General features: G+C 40.5%; 1 protein-coding gene across 10 annotated transcripts in view; it reads left to right on the top strand.

The window, feature by feature from the left end:
- The window catches only part of gulp1 (GULP, engulfment adaptor PTB domain containing 1), an 87573-nt gene that overhangs the window by 48206 nt on the left and 14197 nt on the right, over positions 1–25170 (top strand). For 3 of the 10 annotated variants that reach the window (XM_022741132.1, XM_022741131.1, XM_022741133.1), the window contains 2 exons: positions 8320–8400; positions 20416–20477. In XM_022741132.1, the coding sequence (XP_022596853.1) occupies positions 8373–8400; positions 20416–20477 (90 nt within the window). In that variant the 5' untranslated portion in view covers positions 8320–8372. Of the gene's footprint in view, positions 1–2363; positions 2586–8319; positions 8401–20413; positions 20478–25170 lie in introns of those variants that run through there. The other 7 variants (XM_022741130.1, XM_022741129.1, XM_022741138.1 and 4 more) reach the window with 7 other exon arrangements.

The raw sequence follows: 25170 nt of genomic DNA, 5'->3' as shown, positions 1-25170 counted from the left end.
ACGCTTGCTCGCCCTGCCAAACGGAAATACAGTGCAGGTATCACATGCTGCTATTTTGCATTGCTGCTTAGACGGAGCACAAATCATGTGGAGGCTGCAAATCTCAATGAAAATCCTCTGAGATGCTTCTCATTGAGATGCACATTCCTGCTTCTCCACCCACTCCGCACTCCCACAACCACACACGCACACACACACACATCCCCAGTGAGAAATGAAATAATTGGACCCTGAACTTGTATAAATCTGTAAACATTAGTGCTGGATGAATCTTCAGAGTATTTATTTGTTATTTTGTCGACTGTAGTGTCCAACTCAATTCTTTTACTTCTGCATTTTACTACAGGAACATGAAATAAGGCCTGTAGCCTAGTTACTAAACAAAGTCTGAAAAGATGACTCATCTGTATTGTTTTCAACTGTTGACCTAGATGCATTCGAGTTGTTGTGCCTGTTGTGCTTCTCTGCTGCTGTTTTGAACGTCAGAAAGTGGATGAAGTTTTATCTTTGTGTGCTGTAGAAGAAGCAGCCAACATTAAGATACTGAGAGAAAGGAAAGTGTCACATATATCATCAACTTCAGTTCTTTCACTTCATCTGTAAAATAAAGCTTTTTTTTTCCTTTACTTTTTTTAGTTTGGTTTGGGGGTGGGGGTGTGTGTGTGTGCAGCATAAAGGGCCCCACTTTCCCGGAAAGTGTCTGGGCCAGCCACTTTCCTTACACCACCACAGCTGTTCATACAAGACGCAAACATGAAATGATACAGGGCAGAGCATAGAAAAACCTTAGAAAAATAAAGTGTGAACAGCTCAAATCCTGAGACCCCTCCCTTTTTTAAACGCTCTCTCAGGCAGAAACCCAAAAAAAATTCTGCTGGCCGGCAAGAACACACCACCACCCAAGGCCCCGAACCAAGCTCAACCTCTAACCAGATGCTTTTAAAAAGAACAAGAACAAGAGGTGCCCTCCTTTTGCTCGGAGTGTCCTTTATAAATTGTCTGGCAAGTGTTCGTGACCTTTGGGGTGTCTTTCAAAAATGATGGCGAAGGTATTTTTCCCCTTTCGCACACAAAACATTTTACTGCAGCTCTTTAAAGCTCATGTGCAAAATACACAATGCACTTTGGTCATGTTTATTCCCATCGATGCTAATGCACACATGAATAAATGTGCTGTAGGTCCAAAGTATGCCCATTATATTTGGATGAATGTCTCTATTGTTGGGAAACCGGCTAAAGCCCAATATTTAAAATTCCACTGCAGCTCTCGACCACAGGCAGCTGTGCATCTCCAGCATTTTTATGAAGAGGTCTGATCCCTTTATTTTAACTTCCTCTTCATTCTTTCTTAACAAAACTTCACTTTTCTCCCAAGTTTGTTCATCTGTATTGTCTTTCATAGTTTGTTTTCTTTGTTTTTGTTTTTCAGTGTCACCAGAAAAAGTTTACTATCAACAGTTATGAGGACACTTTATTATATTATATGTGCTCGGTGATATTTTGTACATTCACTCCAGAGCTTGAGTCAGAGGCTGTGTGCTGTCTGATCTACTTCACAGACATCAGACGCTTCTGGAGCTCCCGTAAATTACGATTTCGTTACAATATTTTGTTCTGAAAATATATTAAGAGTATGTTATGTTGTATGAAATTTGATAATTTGATTATTTGACATTTTATTAACAAACAGATTGACAGTAACCAGGTCACTAAACATCAGTAAACATCAGTATTGTCTTTCTTTGTTTAAAAAGGTACATATACTCTTTTAAAATTCTTTTTTAACTCTTGATAAAAGTGTTCATTAAGTAGTCATGCTTCACGGGCGCACTTGAAAGGCTGTGAAGGATGTAGAGTCAGACAGAGAGTTTCCTGATTAGACCTCCGGGAGAAAACATTTGCGTGAAGTTTACGATGCGGAGAGGAGATACAAAATGTCGAGTTCCGGTATCATGACGGTGTCCTAGACAGTTCATCTCCGTGTGATTAGAAAGCACGACAAAGTGTGAGATTTTAACGCGGTATCACACACACTGACACACTTTCCAGCCCTCAGTGTTTCTGGACTGCAGTGGAACAGGGAAGGCTGTTATTAAGTTGACATAATCTCACAGCGAGGCTTCCAGGGCCTTTGTGTTGGAGAAGTAGTGTGACTTTTACTTCATAATGTTTTGGCCATGCCGCTGTTTTGACTGATGTCAACTTGCTGACCTAAGGCCGTTGCCAGTGCACACAGTGTGATGATGAATCACACACTGCAGCAAGGGGGTCAGACTGCAACCTCTGGCTCGTTGGCTTTTATAGGTCATCTCTGGTATGCCACAGAAACAGTTCCTGTCGAAAGGGGTCTCTTTTTTGCACATGCAAAACTCCTAAAGAATCCACTTTGGACAAACTGTGGGCGGAGGAAGTTGAGTTTGAATGTCAAGTATCATGTGTCTAGGCGAAAGCTTCTTGTTGAGTTTGCAAACCCCATCATCTCTCCTTGCTGCAGTCCTTAGTGTACCACCATCTGGCCCACAGCTGAAAACTATTAAGATCTGCTGGAACTTCCTCTTCACTATTCCTCCTCAGTTTGAAGGCAAGTAAGTAGCTTTTATCTGAAGCTCTTTTGTTGTTTGCATGTTTCTCTCCATAGATCTTTTATTTTTCTCCCTGTAAAGGGTAACGGTGCTTTTCCTGGGTAAACTGTGTCAGAGTGCAGCATTTGATCCACAGGAGTTAAAGTGCCGGGCTGTGAGAGAGCAAGCCTGGCTTTTAGATCAGACACCAAGACAACCACGGTCGCTTCAACTGAGGAATTCTGGGACTAAATTTATTTTTAAAAAAAAAGAAAAAAAAAACATTGTAATCGCGATGTTTTATGTGCTGCATTTATCGAGCGAGATTCCAGAGCCGGGGTGAGAGCAAAGTGGAGAAAACAAAGGATCTTTGTTGATTTTCTTTTCTGAGGCATTATGTTGGGACCACAGTGCATGCGCCGCTTCTATCCCATGTTAAAAGCCTGCTGCCTTTTTAGTGCATATGGGTCAGATTAGTGTGTGGCTGAGAGGCATTTATAAATGGAACATTAACTTTGCTGTCTTTCTTTCCTTTTTTTTTTCTTTCCTTTTGTTTTTAAATAAGCCCTTTTAAACATTAACTTTTGTCAAACTTCTGCATTTAGATTCATTATCTTTCTTAGACTGTTGTTTGGGTTTGGGAGACGACTTCACATGCAGGGTCATTTCAACACAGACTCTTTCCCGAACTGAATTCCAAATGTTTGAGTCACTGAAGGTGAATTGTCAGACTCTGGACATGGTTATTGTTGTTGTGAAATGAAGTGCTGCCTTGTGTTTTCCCCTGTTGTGTCTAAAACTCCGGGAACACAATTCAGACTTCATATTATGGAAATGTAATGGTTATATACCTAAAGGGGAAGTGTTTAAGTATATTATAAAGTTTCTTTAAGCGTTTTTTTTTTTAAGTGTTTTCTCATTTTGTGTTTCTGTGTTTCAGTATCCTGTTTAATTGCCATTTAACTGTGGTTTGTGTGTCCATTTCCGTTTGTGATTAAACCGAATAATGTTGCATTCATAATAATGGAGGCTAAAAGTGATGTGTTAAGTCAGCTGAGTGTACTCTGAGCCCGGTACGGGCTCTGTTCTGGAGAGACTTTAAGCACATTTCATGCAGTGTGTGCATGTGTACTTGTATACACACACACACACACACACTCCTCTGGTGAAGAACTGAGCAGACGTAACCTGGTGCTTCCACCCCAGCGGGTAAACATCGAAAGGAGACAGAGGAAGTTTGCAGCTCAGTGTAAAGACTGTGTATGAGTGTGTGTGTGTGTGTGTGTGTGTGTGTGTGTGTGTGTGTGTATCTTGGGGTTGGCAGTTCTCCCGAGGGGGTGCCGTTGAATCACCAGACAGGAAGCGATTAAAACAGGCTGAACACAGCAGCTGTCAATCAACATGAGTGACATCAAAGTCAGGTGTCAGGTGTGCCACAAACAAACAGAAAGCTAGCCAGACCTTTCCTCTGTGGTTGCTGAACCGAGGCCAGTTTTGCTTTAAGAATTTAAAGCTCTTAATGGTGATTTTTAAGGGCCGATTCACATTTTTCTAATGATTCAGTAAAATAAAAAGCCTGATTAATTTACAATCCTTTGTTTGTTGTCACCCATTTCACTCTGAGAATCCCAGCATGCCTTGCAGTCCTTTTTTAACACACTAGAACACAGCTCTGGCAAGAGCTCATTTCATTTTTTTTTTTTATGTCTATTTTGGCTGCATTTCTCAGGTGTACCACACCACGAGAGGGCTGCCTGCGGTTGGAAATACTTTTTTTAATGTTCATGATGCAAATGAAGAGAGGCTCTCCAAATCCCCTCCATACTTCCTGTCACAAAAGATCCACACTGACACTCCTCTCTCCCTAGATTTGATTAAAAGAAAACAGAACATTATGACACTACATAAAAACCAGAGACCATTAAAGGGAAGCTGTATTTTGCTAATGCTCTTTTGAAGCATGAATGGGAAAGTGGTCTCAGACGTTTGGACCCCTCTGCATATCTAACTTGCTTTGAGGAGGAAGGCAACAGTGCACTTAAATCCAAAACAGTGCTGAGGACCAAGGCCACCACTGCCAAGGTCTGAATTTGGCAGTCCAGATACTGCGGAGTAGTTTGGTGCTGAGATCTGCAGAATCCACTCTCCCTGTCTTTAGTGAAATGTAAACAGTACTAGTGTCCTTGTCCATCTGCCCATGCAATGCTTTCAGCAGCAGCACGTTGACCTGACCTGTAAATAAGAAACACAAGTTGTCTTTTTTTTTCTTTTTTTTTTTTCCTGCAGCCGAGATATTCGGTTTTGGCAGACTGAGGAATGTCCCAGTCCCCACCCTGAAGCTTGTTCCATTTAGATTTTCTTCAGCCCTTTCCCGAGCCTGTGTTGCAGCAAAATATCCCCTCTCAGTGAGAACCCACAGACACGCATCGTATTTGTATCTGCAAACCACATTACCCTCAGTTATATGTGCCATTTATCATTTCGTGCCTTATTATGTATAATGTACAGCTAAGGGCTTTTCATTTTTCAGTTTAAGGAGACAGTTGTTTATCGATGCAGAGACTCTTCAATCCACATTCAGAAATGAGTGGAGCTCTATCTTTATGGATGGTTTGTTGTTGTCACCAGCTCCTCCCAGCAGCGATAAAGATATTTGACTCACCATCATTTTGTAGTGGCACCTCACTGCTACTCAGTCCAAACTAATCACCCCTTAACCTCCTATGTTACAGCGATCAACTTGTTTTCGCATACTTCAGTTTTTATCTTCGCTCTCTATTGGTTGATGATGCCTTTTACATAAAAGCATATCTTCTGAATGGCGTCAGTTATGTCAAACTCATAACCGGTGTTTGTTGCAGTGTCAGGTTATGAAACAGGCACCAACTGTGTGAGAGGGAGGAGCAGTTTAATCAAAGTAAGCCAATAAATTTGATAATGGAAGTCATTTATATATTTTTTTTTTTACTGCAGCTAAAACACATAGAAGACACTGAGGTAGTAAGTACTATACATGAAGGTCATCCGTGGTAGAGGTGTTCTTCTTCTGACCTGCTACATGAGCACGGTGCAAGGTGATAATAGTTTTGGATTTTTCCATAGTTCTTATTTTTATTTCGTTTGTGACTTTCTGTTTTCAGTTTAGTTTGAATTCATTTTGAAAGCAGGTCTGTTAGTTTTAGTTCAGTGTTTATTAGTTTCAGTGTCGGTTTTTGTTTTTATTTTTTGTAATATAGGGGATTTGTCTGGGGCGAGATTCAAAAAGGTCAGAAAAGTATTGTGTAATAAAAAGTCAACAAAACATCAAAGCACTTTAAAACTGTATTCACTGAGGACAGATGAACAACCACAAAACACAACCATAAAAGATGTGTGTTAGTCAGTGTTTTCAACTGGACACAACAACAACAACAACAACAACAACAACAACATAAAATATAGAAATGGGCACAAACATGTAAAGAGTCGACACAAGATGCAGCCTTTAGTGCAAAATGTGTGTAACTGTGCTTCTGAGGTAAGATGCAGATAGAGTCAACCTGAGAAAAAAAACATGAAAGAAAGAGGTTTGATTCATTTAGATGAACCAACTCAACATTAACTCATTGACTGCCCAGCACTCGTTGTAGATGCTGCAGCTCTATGGCTCATGATTGCAGTTAATTAACAAGAAAATACTTCATGTGTTGTACTTAACATCGTTAATACAGTGAAATGTTTTGGACACTTAAAGTGCACATGTACTGGTCGTTCACTGAGAGCCAGACAGCTGCTAAGATACTGCTCCATCTGGCACAGCTGAAAAAAATTTGAAGATAGATTTAATATCCACCCAACATACCAGGCTTATTGACAAAGTTAATAAAATGTTTTATTTCAGTTAACAGAAATGTTTTTTTTCACATCTAGTTTTCATTATTTTGTTAGTTTTAGTTCATGATAACAACCTTGTTGGGCTGGATCCAAAATATATTCATCCAAATCTGGTCTTGTAGGGTGTCATCGTGTTGCTTTACATCTAAGGTTTGTGCATTAATATTTGTAATACATGAGTAGATTATGAGGTCTGATCACAAGTGTTTTCTCATGCAAGATGAATGAACTGTAATGACTTGTATCATTTCATGATACTGGGTCCATTCAGTCCCACTGCATTTTGGATCAGGTCTAAATATCTGTAGGTGTTTGAATCAGGTCTGTCTGTCCTTGGGTCCCTTTCAGATGAGGCTCCAGTTATTTTGAAATTAATTTATGCAGGTGTGTTTCATATCAGATCCAGTATTTTTTCAACCCATGCAGACCTCTAATACATGAAGGCCTTTGTGTGAAGCTATCATGATTTAAGAGAGATACGGGGGTTGCATGATTAATCTCTTTGATTATATCTCTCTTACATCTCAATTTCACATACTTTTGCAAAGAGTTATGTTAAAAAATCTCAAGCCTACATCAGCTGAAGGTTGCAGAAATATCTCCATACGACAGAGTCTTTTGCCATGAAAAGAAAATTACATTTTTATGGGACTACCCAGAGCCAGTGGATCCTGTAGGATGTTCATGTAGAGAGCTAACATGTTTTTTTTTTGTTTTTTTTTTATAAATAAAGCAAAGTTTCCTAAAATTAAAGCAGGTGTTTTTGGAGGATGTAACATGTTGACAGTTTGGTTGTTAGGCATGAGCATGATCCCCCCCCCCCCGCACCACCACCACCACCCCCCCATTAAAAATGTATAATGACTCTGACTTTCCGTGATAAATGGAAAATGCCAGAGAAGGAAATTTTCAATTCACTTTGTAAATTGCCCAGGCACAAGTTAATTTGTTTGCAAAGGCAAAGATTGAAATAGTTGTTATGGAGCAAGTCTTGCATATTTTCCCACGGTTAAAGAGTATAGAATATTGATCGTGCAGCGAGCTGACAGATACCTCGTCCTGGACACTTTGTCCTTGTGGTCCACAAGATTGCTAAGCTCTCATGGGGAATTGATGCAAAGGCCTGAAAGCAGTCAAAGCAAAAGAGTCACATTTTGGAGACGCCGTGGAGCCGGACATTTACATTTACGTCTGCAGGGGAGATTGCTGCCTTTCCTGTAACGTAGAAACAGTGTGGATCCACTGTATCAGTTTGTGTGTTTAGGGCATATCGAGGCTACACTGCTGCTACTGCAGCAAGGAGAAGGGAAACTCACCGCATTCATCTCTCACTTTATCCAGACTTTGTCAGTACAAGCAGAATAATAATGCACACCAGTGTTGTTTTTGTGTGAGACCATTTAACTGCTGTCATAAATCTGGAGATGATTAGTAACAACACGCTGGCATCTGTTGTGGTCACTGAACTTCAGGGAAATGGATGAAGTTGTGTGCCATGTAAATGTGTGTGTGTGTGTGTGTAGCTGAGTGTGTATTAGTGGATTGAACATAAAGACACTGAATGTGAAAGGATGTTACTGAGCAACGTGATGACTCACCTGTGATAGAAATCACTGTCCTATGCTGTGAAGCAGTGAGGGCATTGAGGGCTTTATTATCAACACTACAAGGTCAGGGCTACAGACTCCATAGATGATGAGTGTGATGTAGCCCAGAGGTAAACAAAAGGGTAATTCAGGAAGACTAAGACTTTAATTTGAACACATTCTGACAGCTTAAACATTGCCTCACTCCCTGAAGAAAACGTCAGACTCTTTCTGCCTTTTATTGTGAAGTCTTGAGGTCAATGCCATTTTTATCCCCCTTCTTCCTGCTGCTTTTCCAGGTGGAATATTGGCAGCAACTCAGGAGGGACCTCAGAGACGCACATTTTCCACTATGAACCGCGCCTTCAACAGGAAAAAAGGTAAGCAAAAATAACCGACGCTTCTCCCCAAGTTTGTGGGATTCAGCTCAGCCTATTTTAGCTTCAACAGTGTCTTCTCTCAGAGGTCTGACAGAGGAAACATTGTTGTTTCTATCAGTTTGTCCACTCTTTGCTGGGTTTTCTGGGTTTTATTTGAAGTGTTGATTCATTCAAGATATATTTATGATTTTAAGAATCAAAAACCATCTCAATGTAGTTTTACATCTCCTCTCTCAGGCTTCTCTTTGGAGATGTAGGAACAACAAGTCAGTGAACCAATCGGAGGATGGGCTCAGTGTCTGAATACAGGGAGAACTTTGATACTTTCACAGTGTTAATATAGAACCTAGACCTGCTTTATAATCAAAGAAGACATGGACATCTACCTTTAGACTATATGGGACCTTTAATGCTGAACATCCTCAGCATACTTCAAGATATTTTTTAAAACCTTTTTAAAATGTTTTTCTCTGAAATCAAATGAATTTCTCTACATGTCACAGTGTGAGATAAAAGAGTTGCATCTAGATGAAGTGCTCAATGTTCCTCTTTTGATTTTATGCTCATCAAGATTTAGAAACTCACCTGTGAATCATGTACACAAACGTTTTTGGTGAATGTCTGAAATGGAGAATTTGAATGTTTCCTCAATTTTAGCCCCGTACAGTCCTTTCATTTGGCAGGACCATGAAGTCCTCGCACTTTAAAGCTCTCATGAAAAACAACAACAACAAAAGAACTGCGTGATGTATATGTTTGGTGAAATAATTTTATGTTTTAAATAAAACCCATGCCACTGGGCAGCATCAAAGGCTGTTTGAGCGACACAGGCTGCAATAAAACAACCCAAACATAAAATGATTCATCCCACAAAGCTATGAAGGACAACAAACCTATTAATACGGGCAGTAAAATTAAATGACAGGAGTCATAACAACATACACTGCACATCCTGCCGTGCCTGTCTGACTGTTAGGCAGTGGAGAGGGTTGTGCCACGCTACAGAGTCTTGAGGTGACCCTGCCCAAATGCAGAGGAGGGGGAGATGTGGGACTGCGGTCTGCAAAACAGTTTGATGTGTTTACCACCATCTGTCCACCTCCCTCCGGTGTGAATCAACAGACCTGGAGAAACCTCGGACGGTGATGGGAAAAGTGTCCGGGGCCCAGGTGGTGCACCGGGCTTTAATGATTTTTTGCTGTTATAATTCACTTTCCCCCATTAGGTCCTCTATTTTAGGAGCTAAAGATGGTAATCAGGGAGGGCAGACACTCCCCTCCTCACCTTGCATTAAATTTCCCCGCTGATTGTGTGTAATGGAAATGCAGCTCCATCCTCTCATATTTAACTGGGATTTGATTTCTGTGAATTTCAGCTGATGTATTTGCGCATGCCTGTGCACATATTGCAGGGGTGTTCAATTAAAATTCAAAGGGGTCCAGTCAGACAAATTTTCTATATATATGTGTGTGTGTGTGTGTGTGTGTGTGTGTGTGTGTAGCCCTTTATATAATAGAATAATAATAACTAAATGTTCTTTTACCATTTCAAAGAAAATAACAGCTGTTATAAGTAATAACTACATAACAGAGTGCTTAATGAAATAAAAAGTGTAGCTTGACATTAAGTTTTTGTTGGTTAACTCGTTTTTGTTGTTAACACATCTCAACAACTGAACAGCTTCAACACGTCCTTTTCTCTTTCATTCCTCCTTATATTCCACTTTCCACTCTCCGCCGTCATCTTTCCCCTGTGTGTGTTTCTCACTCACTGACTCATAACGCAATGATTAGTACGAGTAGCGTCGTGTGACCAGTGCCGTAAAGGATAGATAAGCTGCACCGGGTAAAATAGAAACACTCCGTCAAAACTTAATATTGCTGAATGATATATAGATTATACGTCCGGGGTCAGATAGGAGGGCGTCTTGGTCTGGATCTGGACCGCGGTCCGCCTATTAGTGACCTCTGCTATATAGTGAGGGCATGTTGGAAAAAGACAAATGTAGTTGGAACAAGGCACCGTCTTAAAGTTGGCTTTGGCAGCAGGCATATGATGAGGGGCCCCTGCAAAAAGCAAAGACAGGAAAGTGCTCCCTCATCAAAATCTCCCAGAGCGGCCATAGCACACATTGTCCATTTTCTTTGCAGCTGTAGGGTAGCCGCCACGGGTGAATCCATTCAACCATCTGCCATAATAGTGCGTTAAAGCCTTTTTCCACTCAGAGTAGGACAGCGGTTTCCTGACCTCCACCATGCACTAATATGTCGAAACACCAACAGATGCCTGACCCTTAGGCTTCTCTCTAGATTTAATTCCTGCAACATCTGTTACAGTCAGTCTGTAGCAAATGATGCCAAAAGGTCCCCAACAGGTAGCAAAATAAAAGCTTTTTCCTTCCCAGAAAGATGAGGCGTTTTTTTAGTTTTTTTTTATTCGAGAGCATGAACCTCGACATTCAAAATATACTCCGTATATTTTGCTAACTGCATGCCTGCTCAGTGGACCGTGATATTCCAAGTTTACCGTTGCAAATCAAACTGAATGTTGATGAATGTTTATCCTCTAAAGATTTTGATGTACAAATCTGAATGAAGGCATTGATATGAGGTTTAAATTGGTGTTTGAATGAGTTGCTATCTGGATGATGAGGAAGATAAGCGGATGCATGGTGCAGTCGCTCCTCTGGGAGGGGTAGTGATGGGGGCAGGGACTTTGAACTGCTTTAGAATAGATTTAATAGATTTGTTTCTTGTTTATAATGCAGTGATTTGATTCCTCTGGCAACACAACTCTTTCAGTCTTAACCAAACTACAGTTGTTGATAAAAGTCACATCAGTCGGAAATATCATCTGATGTGCAGCATTTTATTTGCAGCTAACAACCTCCCACAAGAGCTGAACAAAGGTTTATTTGCCAATGATTTCACAACAGAGTGAATTATTCAGTCTCTGCTGAACTCTCTGCTTTGAGTTTTTGTTGCTGATAATATTACTTCCTCCCATTTAGTTTTTCTTTGTTTGTTTAGTTAAGAATATTTTTGATTTATTTGTTTTACACACAAAGAAATAAAGCAACGGGGTGGTTTTCAGCTTGTCTGTCATTGCTCTCGTTCACTCCTCAGCTGGTAATAACTCTGAATAGTCGACATACAGGCAAATATGTGTATAAATGTCCAAAGGTTCTTATTTATCAATCATTTTTTGCACCTTGCCTCCTCCTGGCTGCTTTTGGCTGAGAGAGTGAAGGCTGGCACTGATGACAGATCTGCTCCACTGATTTACCTCCTGCTTTATCTCTGCGTCTGGCAGTGTTTTTGGGCTTGATCACGTCTGGCAGGTAATGCCAGCAGGGATCTTGATCATTTTTATCTCCTATGTTTATTGCCCCATGCTCTTGGACGTGCCTCGCACTGAAAAGTTTGACTCCACAGAAGTCATGTGGACCTTTTTGGTGAGCTGCAGAGCAGCAGTTTTGAAAACATTACTCAACAGAATGTTATGTACCAGCAGTGTAACCTGCTCTGAGGTTTGTAGCCAGCTGATGATGGTCTGATACAGAAATCTGAAAGAGAAAAACACTCACCAGATGCTTATTATGTTATATTACCAATTCTGTTTTAAGACTTCTAGCACTACTTTGAATAATAATTAGTGTCTGATAAGTTTTTCCACAACAAATTTAAATTACTTATTTAAAAAGTTAAATTTGCATCCAGAATCTTTGGATATTTTTCTTGTAAAAGTTCAACACAAGGACACAAGACGTCTCCTACTTTAGGTCTCCACTTGTCCCATGTAATACGAGATTGTCTTGTATTTGGAAATAAAATGCAGTGGGACGCAATGTGTCCCGTGTTTTTGTACACGTCATTTCATTTATAAACTAAATGTAAACTAAAATAATGTCCTCAAAGTGCTGTGAATAATGTCATGTAAAACCAAACCAGTTGTAGTAGCTTACAAGTGGATTGGAGAAGTTTATCAGAGAGCAGTAGACTTGACAAGCTCTGTGTGCTGGGAGAAAATACACGTCACATGTCAGTGGTTGATGTCGGTAATGATGTCTGAAAGTCTGCAAGTGAAACGTACGAGGCCGTCAAGATTCAGGGCTGAATGGGAGACGGAACTTATTTCTTCACATAGAAGGTAGCAACCCTACGGAGAAGTTCATTCTCAGTGTGCGTGTGCGTGTATGTGCGTGCGTGCACCGGTGGTTTCAAGTTTCCATATCACACTTTGTTGGACTGTGGTCAATGATTGGCTTCCAAAACAGTTGTGATAAGTAACAAATCAACACAGCTTAAATCCAGAGTTAAAGGGAGCACAGAGGAATATTTCCCTTCAGCAGATGGATGTGAAAACAGCCGCGTAATGTCAAACTCTGCACAGACACACACATCATTCCTCAGAGTCAAGGCCAAACATCCAGGTGAACCCGCAATAAGCAAAACACACTTTTGAGCTGTCGGGGGACTCAAGACATATTTATCAATATAAGGTTTAGTGTAAGTTTAGAGAATTGTCGACTTTTCTTCACAGTGTCATGCAAAGGTTAGCTTTGGCTTTTTATTTTTACAGTTAAAGTGATGATTGTTGTTGATTGTCCAGTTATAATGTTACACTGTGCTGGTGATGTATTAAGAAACTCACATGTTAATTCTCTCCGTGATTGGAAACACACACTGAATCCACAGTGTGTGTGTGTGTGTGTGTGTGTGTTTGGTATCATAACTTTAGAGATGTAGGTCAGTGTCATTGCAGGTCACTGTAATGAGCTGCAGAGTGTCTGAGCTGATGGACTGCAGGAATGAATATATTACAGTTGTGTCAAACCAACAGATGGTTGCTGAAGATTAGTGATGTTGGTGCAGAAGAGGAGCCCAAATATATTGGTCCAGTGTTCTGTGATTATACAGGAGACAAGGACAGTGCACTGTTTACCCTGGATGTTCCTGCAGCAGTGGGAACCAGAGCTTGTGAGGTGTACCGGTGACACAGTCAGGGTCACCTGTTTCAGCTGCTGGAACAAAATAAAAGCTCAGATTCTCTGTGATTATTTTCTCAAACTTTGTCTTGAACAGTGACTTTTTTTTGGAAATGGTGTCAGAAGCTAATGATAGCTGGTGAAACTAAACCTACCACAGTGGTTGGATGGAGTGTGCTGGTATGGTCACAGACAAGCATGAGATACTTATTTGTCAGGACTGTGATAGTCACATCATTTAGAAGTAAGGGTGGGCTATCTGACACGTTCATATCAGGATCGATTTTGAAGATGCCCACGATCTAGTCTTCAAGCGAATCATGACATTTTACCAATGTACCAACTGTCTACCCTAATAATATAATAATAATAATAATAATAATAACATGGATCAACACTGTGTTCACAAACCAACAGAATGATTTCCTACTATACGGCTGTGCTGATTGGCCAGATACCATCACATGTCCCTATTAGAGTGCTGCACGGGCCGCGTCCTTCTCTCCGACGCAGTTAATGTAAGATAAAGCATTGATTTATTGTTACCCTCTCACACTGTTGGTGTAACCATGGTTACAGCTTGCCTGTTTACCCTGATTGTGTGTGAAGCCCAGAAAATCATCAGAAAAGTCTTTTTTTTTTACATACTGTAGGTAGGTTGTTTTGATACACACACTGTGTCTGCAATGTCATCAGCAGTTGAAAGCATCCTAAGTAGTAGTACTGAAGCTGCCTAATGCCTAATCTATCTCTACTACCCAGCCAGTCGAGGCAGATGGCCGCCCACCCTGAGTCCAGTTCCGCTAAAGGTTTCAGCCTCTTAAAAAGAAGTCTTTCCTCGCCACTGTCGCCTGGCGCTTGCTCTTGGTGGGAATTGTTGGGTCTCTGTAAATAATGTTATAAAGAGAAGGTCTAGACCTGCTCTATTTTGAAAGTGTCTTGAGATAACTTCTGTTGTGAATTGGCACTATACAAATGAAAATTGACTTGACTTGATTTGAACCCATGAGGTTCAGCGTGAGCTAGCAGCACGGTGGATGAGGAGCTGGTGCCAAAAAGAGGACTGGACTGGCTGTGCACTATGGGATATTTGTCAAAGCAAAATGATCAGTAAACTTTGTCGGGCAGCGGTGGGCACTTCCAGAGCTAATATGACAAATCTATTCAACCACCTTAAGAGGAAGCAGCTGGAGAGAGTGTTTCACTCAGGTCAGCACAACCCCACTCATATGTACTCCATGATGAGATACGGGGGGGGGGGGCCTGAATGACAGACACACAGAGAGCTCCTTGTGCGCACACATACTATGTTGAAAGTCAGAGTGAATATCAATAGTTAATAAAAAACTCTATCCCACATCTGCCTTTCTCTCTCATCTCTTTCTGTTTCTCTTCTTTCTCTCTCCCCCTCTCGTCTCGGTCGGATGTTGTAACACGTCTCCGGTTTCAAATTAAAAGCCCTCTGCAGAGTCGTGTAATTGCAACTTCATGGCATAAATGCTAAATGTTTACTGGGAAAACACACATAATGACATGATTATTTGGGAAGATCAACCACCCTTATTTTTAAGCTCTTTTTTTTCATTATTATGGTCAGATGTCCTCTATGCATCACGATGATAGAATCAACAAAAAGCATTGATACATGTCTGATTGCCTTGTACTGGGAGGACATCAGAGTCAAGAGCTGCATGGACCACTGCCTGCTCTAACCATGTTGTTTTTGTAGTGCCATCTGACATTGCATATGATCCATAGTCATTTCCTTTTTTAGCTCTATATAATCTAAATTATTATTCCTTTAAATTGACTGAACTCTTTCAAAACCTTCCGAGCAGAGTAGAGAAGACATGAATTCACATGAATTTACAGGGGCTTGATACAAAAGCACAAACACTACAATGTTATTTAGTCCAGTACTGCAGCACTGCAACAAGAGCTACCACTATGAACCTCATAATTTTCAGTTGTTACCCTCAGAGAAAGGCTGTGCATGTAGATTGCAGCGTTGCAGTATTGAATTGCATTAAATTGTAGCACTAAATACTTGTATGGTGGAGGCCTTGAGATCCTCTCAAAGGAGATACTGTCAATATGGCTATGTAATTGCAACGTGAAGCATGGCCTGTTTTGCATCTTACTACGGCTTCATTTTCTGTATCAAACGGCATTTGTCGGTTGGATTTTTGTGCCGGTACAGTCGCACAGTTTAAAATGCTTTATCTCAAAGTAAAACTGTCCTACCCGGCCTCGGTCGAAGTGTGGTTTAGGTCCTCGCTGCATGGAGGTTGTCTTCTGCGTGATGGAGAACTGTGCATACCCAGCAAATTCATTGTGTGTCATTGATTGAGCACTGCAGTGAATTAGGCTATTGCCTGCCCACGTCTTGTGGCCCCATAGAAAAATTGTGCACTTACAGCGCAGCACTCAGGCTCCGGGCTACACTCAGAGAATGTTAAAGAGGAGCGACCACAACACTCAACAATATGCTAATGATCGCACGATAATAAAGCATCACTAAAGATAATGCTTTACACACAGCAGGGCTATTGTTATTGTTGTTTTCATCAGAAGTAGTAACAGTTGTGTCATTATTACAATAATAGTACGTTTTATCTGTATTCCACCTGTCTTAGTGAGATGAAAGTGCCACAAAGAAAGCAAACACATAAAAGGAACAGAGACAAGACAGTAGACAGAGAAGTGGAGTTTTCATCTGGTTAATTTGGTGGCTATTTGGAGGAGACAGACAGCAAACTGCTGTCCTGCAGTATATCTGGGCTGTGAGAGCTTCTTGTTCTTGCCAATTTATAGTAAAACATATATAGTACATATTTTCTTGTATTTGCTTTTCTAAGTGAGATATAATTTAAGTGAATGAGGATGTGATTATGAATAATATTTTGTTTAAGTGGAGGAGTTAAGAAAACTGGAAGTACTTGATGTCTTTGAATGCATATCTCATCAAAGACTGGATATCCCAGAACAGTGCCTGGATTCACAGCAGAATGTGAGATAAAGTGAAATACAGCTATTAGCTTGTAGATAAGGGGAGATTGTGATTAAGATCTAATAGATCCAACCATCAATAAATCCACATGGCCACAGTGTGCAGGACTTCTTCGTGCAAGGACTATTTCCTCCAGTGTGTGACAATACATATGTGCATTCGGTCTATAAAGCAGGTTTTTGCTGATTTTCTTGCAAATTAAATAATCCACATGAGGGCCGTATGGCCAGTGCTTGAATCAATTCAAAACTTAGTGAAAAGTGCTGTTTGTATGGACGGCTCATCTATGCATGTGAATGAAGTACCATGTGTTACATCATTTGTGTAATCTGTAGTTGAGGCGGATACAAGTCATCACTACCCAAAAGGTTTGTTTCATTAGTATTGCTTAGGATTGAGCTTTTATTTTTAGCTAAAGGCACCCACTGTTTCCTTTGACCCCCCCACCCCCCACCCCCACGCCCAAACGATTAACCATTTATATCTGTCTACTCTGGTTAATTAGAGCTGGTATCTGTGAGCAGGGGTTCAGACACTTGTCTTCAGACTTGCCAGCAGATCAGGAAGGATTTAAACAAGGCAAATGCAAGATTAAACAGCCGTTGCTGGAGAACAAAACTGTAGTGGAAATATTAAATACCCTTTATTTATCTTCTAACTTGAATCATTTGAAGTTAACTAAAGAAAAGTTTAAAACTCTCACATCAGGATGGATAAAGGATTCTCAGTGTTGCACAAGCTTACAGTAATTTATATATACAGTATACTAAAGGTCTCTATAGTATGAAGGCAGATGAATGCACACAGCCTGTATTCAGAAACTGAGCCTTAAAACCAGCTGTAAGCACTTCTGTAACTTTGTGATGTCACAGCAAAACAGTCACCGCTCTCAGCCAAGCCCCAAGCCACGCCCACCCAGACCCACCATTCAACCTTGCTGGATTTGGTTTCTGTCAGTGTTTACCTGAAATCTGCTATATTTTTATTAGATCTGTCAGAAAACAGTCAGCCAATCAGAAGAGAGGAGATGTAAAACTACATTGAGATGGTTTTTGATTCTTAAAACAACAAATATATCTTCTTATGGATCAACACTTCAAATAAAACACAAGAGGAAAATATGGATATTTAAACAACATATGTACAGTAATAACCACATCTCAAGAGGGGTTGTAAAACTGTAAAATAAATAATTTTCAAAATCTGTGATCTGAAATCTGTGACAGCAGAAACACGAAGGCAGCTGTTGCTAATAACAGTAGTTGCTAGGGTGTAACATGCATGAGGGATTTGTGACCTTTATGCTTTCACACATCCTAACTGGCTCTGCAGGAAGGCAAGAAGAAGAGAGCAGCGACGCCGTCCCTGTCTCTAGAGAAAGGCGACTACAGTGAGACAGTGAAGCATCGACACTTTCTCAGGCTGTCACCCTTTGAATCTTCCCTTCATCTCCATCCAACACTTGACAACTCAACCACACACAGTGACCTTCAGACTCTGAGTCATCCTTGCACCCTAACAGTTAATCTTCCTTCTTGGCAACCCGGACAGCACTTCTAACTTTTGCTACTATTGGCAACCTCGTCTGGTTTGCCATTTTATGCAGCAAAGACCTAGAAAATAAGCACCCCCCCCCGTAACACACACACACACACACACACACACCTTCCCTTCCTTTAATCAGAGCAGCGTGTGCTGACGCCTTGAAAAAATGTCTGCCTATCTGCCACGCCGCTGTGTCAGCCCTCGCCACTCTACTCCTTACTCTGTCTTGGAATTTACAGTTTCTTAGCCCCCTTAGCTCGACATGAAAGGATGAGATACATCATCCCTCTATCAACTTTCATTCAAGAGTCCCACTAGGAAATTGATTGCACTTTGGATGAGGCTGTCGCGGGGGGCGCATGCAGGGATAATCTGGTTGCACAGCTGTGAAGAAAACTTAAAAGGAGGACACTTTAAGAAGAGGAGAGGCTCCGAGTTCAACGTGCAGTGTCTGCGAGGTGAAACAAACTCGCAGAGAGCGCCGTCTCCGTGCGTCAGTGGTTGTTTACCTGCAGTCTCGCCATCGAAAATGATTCCCAGAAAAGTAAAAAAAGCACTTCCTTTGGTTTCCTTGGAAATAAAATGGTGGATCAGCAAACACAAGCAATCACAATTAAGAAAATGTGGGGCACCAAATTAACACTAATTAGAATAGATTTAGAATTCATCAAGCCACTTAGCCAACAACATCAATGTAAACAAAGTCATTACAGACTTATGCAGAGGACGCGGTGAGGTTGATTCACGTCATTGGCGAGGTCTTGATTAACACAATCCACCTACAGGAATCGAGTAGCCCAAGGTCACAGTCGTGCATCTTTTGTCACAAGATTTATTTAACAGGGCGATAAGCCGTGTATGAACGGGAAATGAAGAAAGAAAAGGATCTTTAATCAATAGATGATTAAGAAATGCTGAAAACGGCACTATGGGATGCTTTGGATCGTGCCAGCAGTGACCTGTAATGATCTCTGAACCGCTGCTCATTTTGGGGTGGAGTAATCTTCAGAGACTGTCTGCAGGGCAGTTTTTAAGTAAGTCATTAACTGTATATGCTGAGGGATAATGTGTTGAAATCAGACTAGTGCTAAAACACAAATGTTTGAACCGCGATTATTGCTACTCATTTGATGGCAGATCTTTTTTTCTTTTTCTTTTTTTTTTTTTGGTTTTCCAAAGTGTGATTCTGAGACGTGATTTGAATAGTAAGAAATAGTCACTGCATTTTTAGTTTTTGTTCAGTTAACTGTCAGGTTAACCCAGTTATGCCAGTTATGGAGAAGCAAATGTCTTTTTAGGTCCCCTTATAATATTTTTATCTGTTTTATACCAGGAATGTCCACATTTTGTTTGTTTGTTTTTTTACCCAGAGTATCTGCCACTGACTCTTGATCTGATAGGTCTATATTAAAATGAATCGAGTAAATTTCCATTTAGCTTGATGTCAGTGGCACTTTAAAAACATAACACACCAGCGTAACGTTGCTTAAAAAGCCTCCAAAGCAACACTTACTGACTTACACTCACTGTCACTGAATATTATTAATTCAAAAATGGCCAGCAGCTGTTTGTTGGATCAACTTAACATTTTACACTCTGAGAAATTTGTGCTTCAAGAAATGGTGGAATACTTTTTTTTATTGGAGCACAATAGACAGCTGTCCTACTCAATAAACGACAATAAATAAAGTCGATATTTCACGGAGGTTTGAGTTTCCTTCAGGAGAATGCAAAGTATTTTTCAAAGTTTTTTCTGCTTAAATGTGAAAACGAGTCTCTGTGCAGTGTGTGCTATCATCAACAAACAGCCAATTTACAGATCTTAGACGTAATTAGCTATAAATGTTTGCTCTGACTATGTGTGCGCAGAGTTTGTCTCTCTGTGCGACAATTCAAACTCTCACTGATGTCAAAATTTGTTAGGAACTCCAGTTCTGTCGATTCCCCAAACCCAAAGTCCGTCTCCGTTTTCATCTTGTCTTTAAACGTCCTGAGAGCCTCAGTTACAAACTCACATCTCTAAGGCTGAAATGTTCTCGACTTAGAAAGGATACATCTTCACTTTAATTTGTCCTTTCACATCTGTTCGCACCCAGGTCTTTCCATTTACTCTGAATTCAGTGCACTGTGTCTAAAATGTGCTGTGCATTGAGTCTGAGCTCACCTTTAGAATGATTGTGGCTGGTAGGTCACAGGAAGAATCAGGATGGGAACGAAGTATCAGGATTTGGCTTTGCCTTATTGCCACCATCGGTTTACCATTGAATTCAACTAGCTGCTGAGTGACAGAGAAAATCTGCGATAGTGGACTGGAGGACAGAAGAGAAACAGTTACCAGAGAAAACAGAGAAACTTCCCTGATTCCGCACTCCTTCTCCTCCTCCTCCTTTTTCTCTGATGTTAAAGCTTTGCGGTTGTGCTTTGTTGCATGAAGTTCTTCCTCACAGATTGTACCTCTGCTGTGTCGTTTCAGATAAATCATGGATGCACACCCCGGAAGCACTGGCCAAGCATTACATACCCTACAATGCCAAGGTACGTGTCACTGTTTCATTGTAGTGAGCGTTGTAACCGTATTGTCATTAAACACTAAAGGTCTGGAGGGCATTCTGATGTTAGACAATGGTTAGAGGCTTTTATAGTGAAAGGAAACATAAGAGTAAATAAAATCCAGGAGCAAAACTGAATCCAGGCCTGTCAAACCGACACCTTTTAGCCCAGGTGTTCCATGATGCATTTTTCCAGAGACAACGGGGCCTTTCATGGAGGACAGCGGCTCACGGTGTGTGGGGCAATGTCCAGCAAATGAGCTTGGCAGCCTGTGGATTTGTTATCACAGGCTGAAGCTGCGTAAAGTTTTCCAAATGAGAGCATGATGACCAGCACAGCCCGTTTCAAATTGACACACTCGGCAGCGCTAATGCGGATTTTTAATGGTGGTAGATTTTATTTTCTTCCCAGCACACCTTCAGTCTGAACTGTCAGAAAGTTGATTTCCCCTTATTTATCTTCCAGAGCAGCTGTTCTCCCCGCGTGCTGACGAGGGAAAATCTTCCTTGTCAAACTTTAATTTGAAAGAGTCTCTCTGTGTTTCAGCCGTCTTGTTGTTTGTTTATTTTTTAATGAGTGTGTCAGGGGGTGGGGGGTTGGGGGGTGGGGGGTGGGGGCGACCCGGACAGGGGAATTTGTGAAGTGACTCATGCTTCAGTCAAATCCAGGCAAAACTCCAGATTCTGACACAAGAATAACTTAGAAATGAAATGTCACACTGGATCTTTATGACTGTTACAAAACACTTTCAAAAAAAGCAACAATGAACACATCTTGAAGGACTGTTTGACTTGGGAGCGTTTCCCCCATCACACTGGTTTTCTGCTTCATTTGAACAAAGAGTTTCTCTCCCATGAGGCACAGACTCTTGTCAGCTCACATCCCATGCTACACAAATGTTACGACAGACCTGAAGTGGAACTACCGCAAAACTACCACATCCACCCAAACTGCTGAAACGCCCTTACTTTGGAGGGTTGGGGGGTGGGGGGGTGGGTGGGTGACTGGCAAAAGACACATCTCTAAAATCAAAACATTTTGTCAGTTTCCATAGTGTGTGCACATTGTCAGCTTTCTGTCTGGCTGAACTTGCTGAGATCTGAGTTCACCACTCATCTCTCCGGGAACTAGAGGGAGTGAAGCAGCCAAAGTGCTGAGAAAGTGCTCAGCCTCCTCTCCAGGTTTAAAGCCCTTAAAACTGTTTAAAAAGCTCGGTTAGCAAGTGATTATGGGGCTGTCTCTTGGCCTCAAGAAGAAGTTTTCAATTTTTTCCTCTATTGATTCAACAAGGTCATAAATTCCTTATGTGGCTTGATGTCAAGTTGATGGAACCACCACAAGGACCTGCATTATTTAGCTCTTATGAACTCAAATGTTTCTGCAGCTAAACTGAAGAAGAACTATGAGTGTGAAATATTTTCTGTATTTTTCTGGCAATAAGTCTACAGTCCACAGTTAAAGCTGACATGTGGTCAATATTTGTAAGTTCATTTCCGTATTTTTATACATAATATGTTCAACTTAAACTACTTCTAAACCAACAAAAGAAAGAAAGAAGTAAAGGATTCAGTACTTTTTCAACCATAATTTCATTCCTATTAAAAGTGTTTAGACCTCAGTGCTGGAAATTGAATGTTAATGGTTTTAGGACTGCAATTTATGATTACTTTCATTATTGAATACTGTACTGATAACTGTCTTGATTAATTGTTTGGGCTGTGGAATTTCAAGAAATGAATGAATGAATGATGAGTGATTAAGATTTTCTAAAGGCTGAGACGACGTCTTTAAATTGCTTGTTTTGTCTGAAAACACAAAAATATTAAATCTACCATTTATAAATCTAAAGCTGCACAGCTGAACAGCAAATCCTCACACTGAAGAAGCTGTAAACCAGCAATGCATGAAAGGCTTTGGGCTTAAAGGTATAATGTGTAAGATCACGCTACTTGCTCCACCTCCATAGGGGGCAGAGTTTCACCTTTCACCCCTGTCCATTGAATCGTGTTGTTTTCCCCATGGTCCTTATAATTTATTATCTAAATGTGCATTTATTGTTGATAGTTAAAATTGTTGATAGCACTGAAATGAATTATGAATACTTGTAGTACAAACAGTATGTTTTTATTTACCTATGAAAATATGAAGGCAAGGGGATACTGCATGACACACGGGTGTCAGGCTACAGCAGCATGAGGAAGGGATGATGACATCATCACAAAGGCAGAATCAGAAAATAAGGACAATTAGTTTAGATCATACAAGTTCTTTATATTCAAACATGTTAGGTCTGTTGTGCGTGTGTATAATAAATAGTAAGGATAGATATGATTATGATAAAATAAATACAGTATTAGGCAGTGGATCCTGAACCCACTGGCTCTGGATCAAATAGTCTCTTTGTCTTACTTGTAAAAAAAATGTATCCATCTAGCTGGACAACAGCCGCAGGAACAGGCTAAATTCTGCTAAATCGCTAAACCATCAACATCATACATTTATGCCACTTGAGGTGTTTGTCACTACGGTTTGTCATTTGCACTAAGATACTTTTTGCTATGGACCAACGTTAGATTGTTACTCATCATTCTAACAGAAAAGTTGCAGACTCACACAGCATCTAGTGTGTCTAGGTGGTATTACAACACGGTCCGGGACGCAGCTAGTTGGTTAGCATCCTCATTTCAGTAGATATCTCTGAAATACAATAGATGGAGGTCTTGGTCATGACATCATCACTGTGGCTCCTTCACACACTTTTGATAATTGTGTAACTGTTAATTCATTTTTTGAACATTTTAAGCTAAAATTCTGGCCAGATCTTACACATTACACCTTTAAGAAACGAATGAACTGATTAATCAGAGAGTGAAAGAATTGCTAATTATATTTTCTGACAGCAAATCAAATATATTTTTTCAGCTCATAATACCTTATTCTTTATAGAAGTTTCCTGGAAAGAACCAACTAATAATAAAGAGAATAGAGACAAAGTAATTTGAGTTAATTGAAGATATTGATTTTAAGTGGCATTTCCTTCTTTATTTTTATTCAAACTTGTAGAAAATGTCATTGAACTTGTAACTGAATAAATGAAATATTGAAAAATCTTTTTATCAAGAGCTTTTGGAGGGTCGGGGGATTGGGGAACGTCAACATTACCTCAGGATTTTAAAACCCAGCTTAAACCCTCCTTGAAATGATCTCTTACACAAAGAATAGATGTCCAGGAGTCGCAGTCTTACATTAAGATGAGTATAAGAGTATAAAAGAGGATTTTCCCCAGTTTGGTATTATTGCAGATATTACAGAAGCAAATTCTAACTGGAATCATATCTTATCTCAGTTCATCCTATCTTATCTCAGGTTAGGAAATCCTGAATACTCAATACATCAGTTATTAACTTTTATGTCTGTTACCTAGCAACCGATGCTATTTTGTCATCTCATCTCGCTGAGGTATTTTTGTAACCCTTTTGTCATCGAAACGTACAGAAAAATGGAAAACTCCAAAGAAATTTACAGCAAAGCGAACTCAGGAGGTAAAACAGAGAGAGCGGGCTAAAAAAGGTCTGTATCTAGTAATGAGCGTTTTGTCATCTAACACATCATTAGCGTCTGCCATGAGCCTCTCAATGAATCCGTTCCAGCCATATGAACTCGACACGTTAGCTAAGTGGCAGAAAAGTGAAGGTTAGGAAAGTTTATTTAAGGTTTGGGGAAGTTAAAAAGCTTTAGCTGAAGTACAATTTTTCCTATCTGAAGTTAGGACAGGAACATTGAACTATTCATCTGTAATGGCTTTATTTTCTAAATTAGGTCCTAACTCTAGTTACCATGGTTACCAAACAGTTAAGGAAGGATCTGCCAGTCAGGAGGTTTCTGTAATACAACCCTCCAGGGGTACAGCTGTGTTTCTCCGATGCTGCATGGATACTAGAAGTCGATTTTTGACAGAAAAGTACTCGGTGTTGATTTTTTATTGATAGTTTTAAGTCATTTTTCAAGCATCAGCCATTTTGTCCCTGATGGACACTAAGGGGCCACATATGTATCAAAAAAAACCCACCAACACCCCCGCCTCTGCATTCCCAAAACAAGACAGATGTGCAGTTTCATGTTTGTTCTGAGCTGTTATCCTTTCATCAGCAAGTCGCAACACTCTTTTTGTTTTGACTTTAATTGGCTTTATGTTGTCTTGTGGTGACAGTAGAGGCTGTCATGCACATCTATATCGCATCTGTTTCAATGCTCTGCCAGCCCTTTGTTCTGAGACGGCTCTGTGCAGTTGACTGTCAGACAGGCACAGCTGCTGTCGGTGCTTTTTGGGCACAGCGCCGGTGAGTTTCTGCCGACCCCTGTAATCAACAAGTGTTAGCGACCTCTGGACCACAGGAAGAAAGAAAGAGGTTAATATCTGAGCTGCTGAGACCTGACATCAACAATCACATCCCATCCACAATTCACTTCCAATCGCAGCTGACACAGATCCGGCCCTCTTTAAAAGTTTGTCAAAAAAAATCAGAGAACCTTTGGATCAGGAGGAGGGAAGCTGTGCATAGACAATGAGGTGAAACTTGCTTTTCATTTTTCATTTCAATGAACTTTTCAGACCTGCCACAAGGTTGAAATCTGTGTTTTTCTTCTTTGGATATGATATGATATCTAGTTAGTAATG

Source organism: Seriola dumerili, unplaced genomic scaffold, assembly GCF_002260705.1.
Source record: "Seriola dumerili isolate Sdu_G_001 unplaced genomic scaffold, Sdu_1.0 BDQW01000052.1, whole genome shotgun sequence".
NCBI classification, from domain to species: domain Eukaryota; kingdom Metazoa; phylum Chordata; class Actinopteri; order Carangiformes; family Carangidae; genus Seriola; species Seriola dumerili.
Note: the sequence above shows the minus strand (reverse complement) of the source record. Positions and strands in the feature narration are given on the sequence as shown.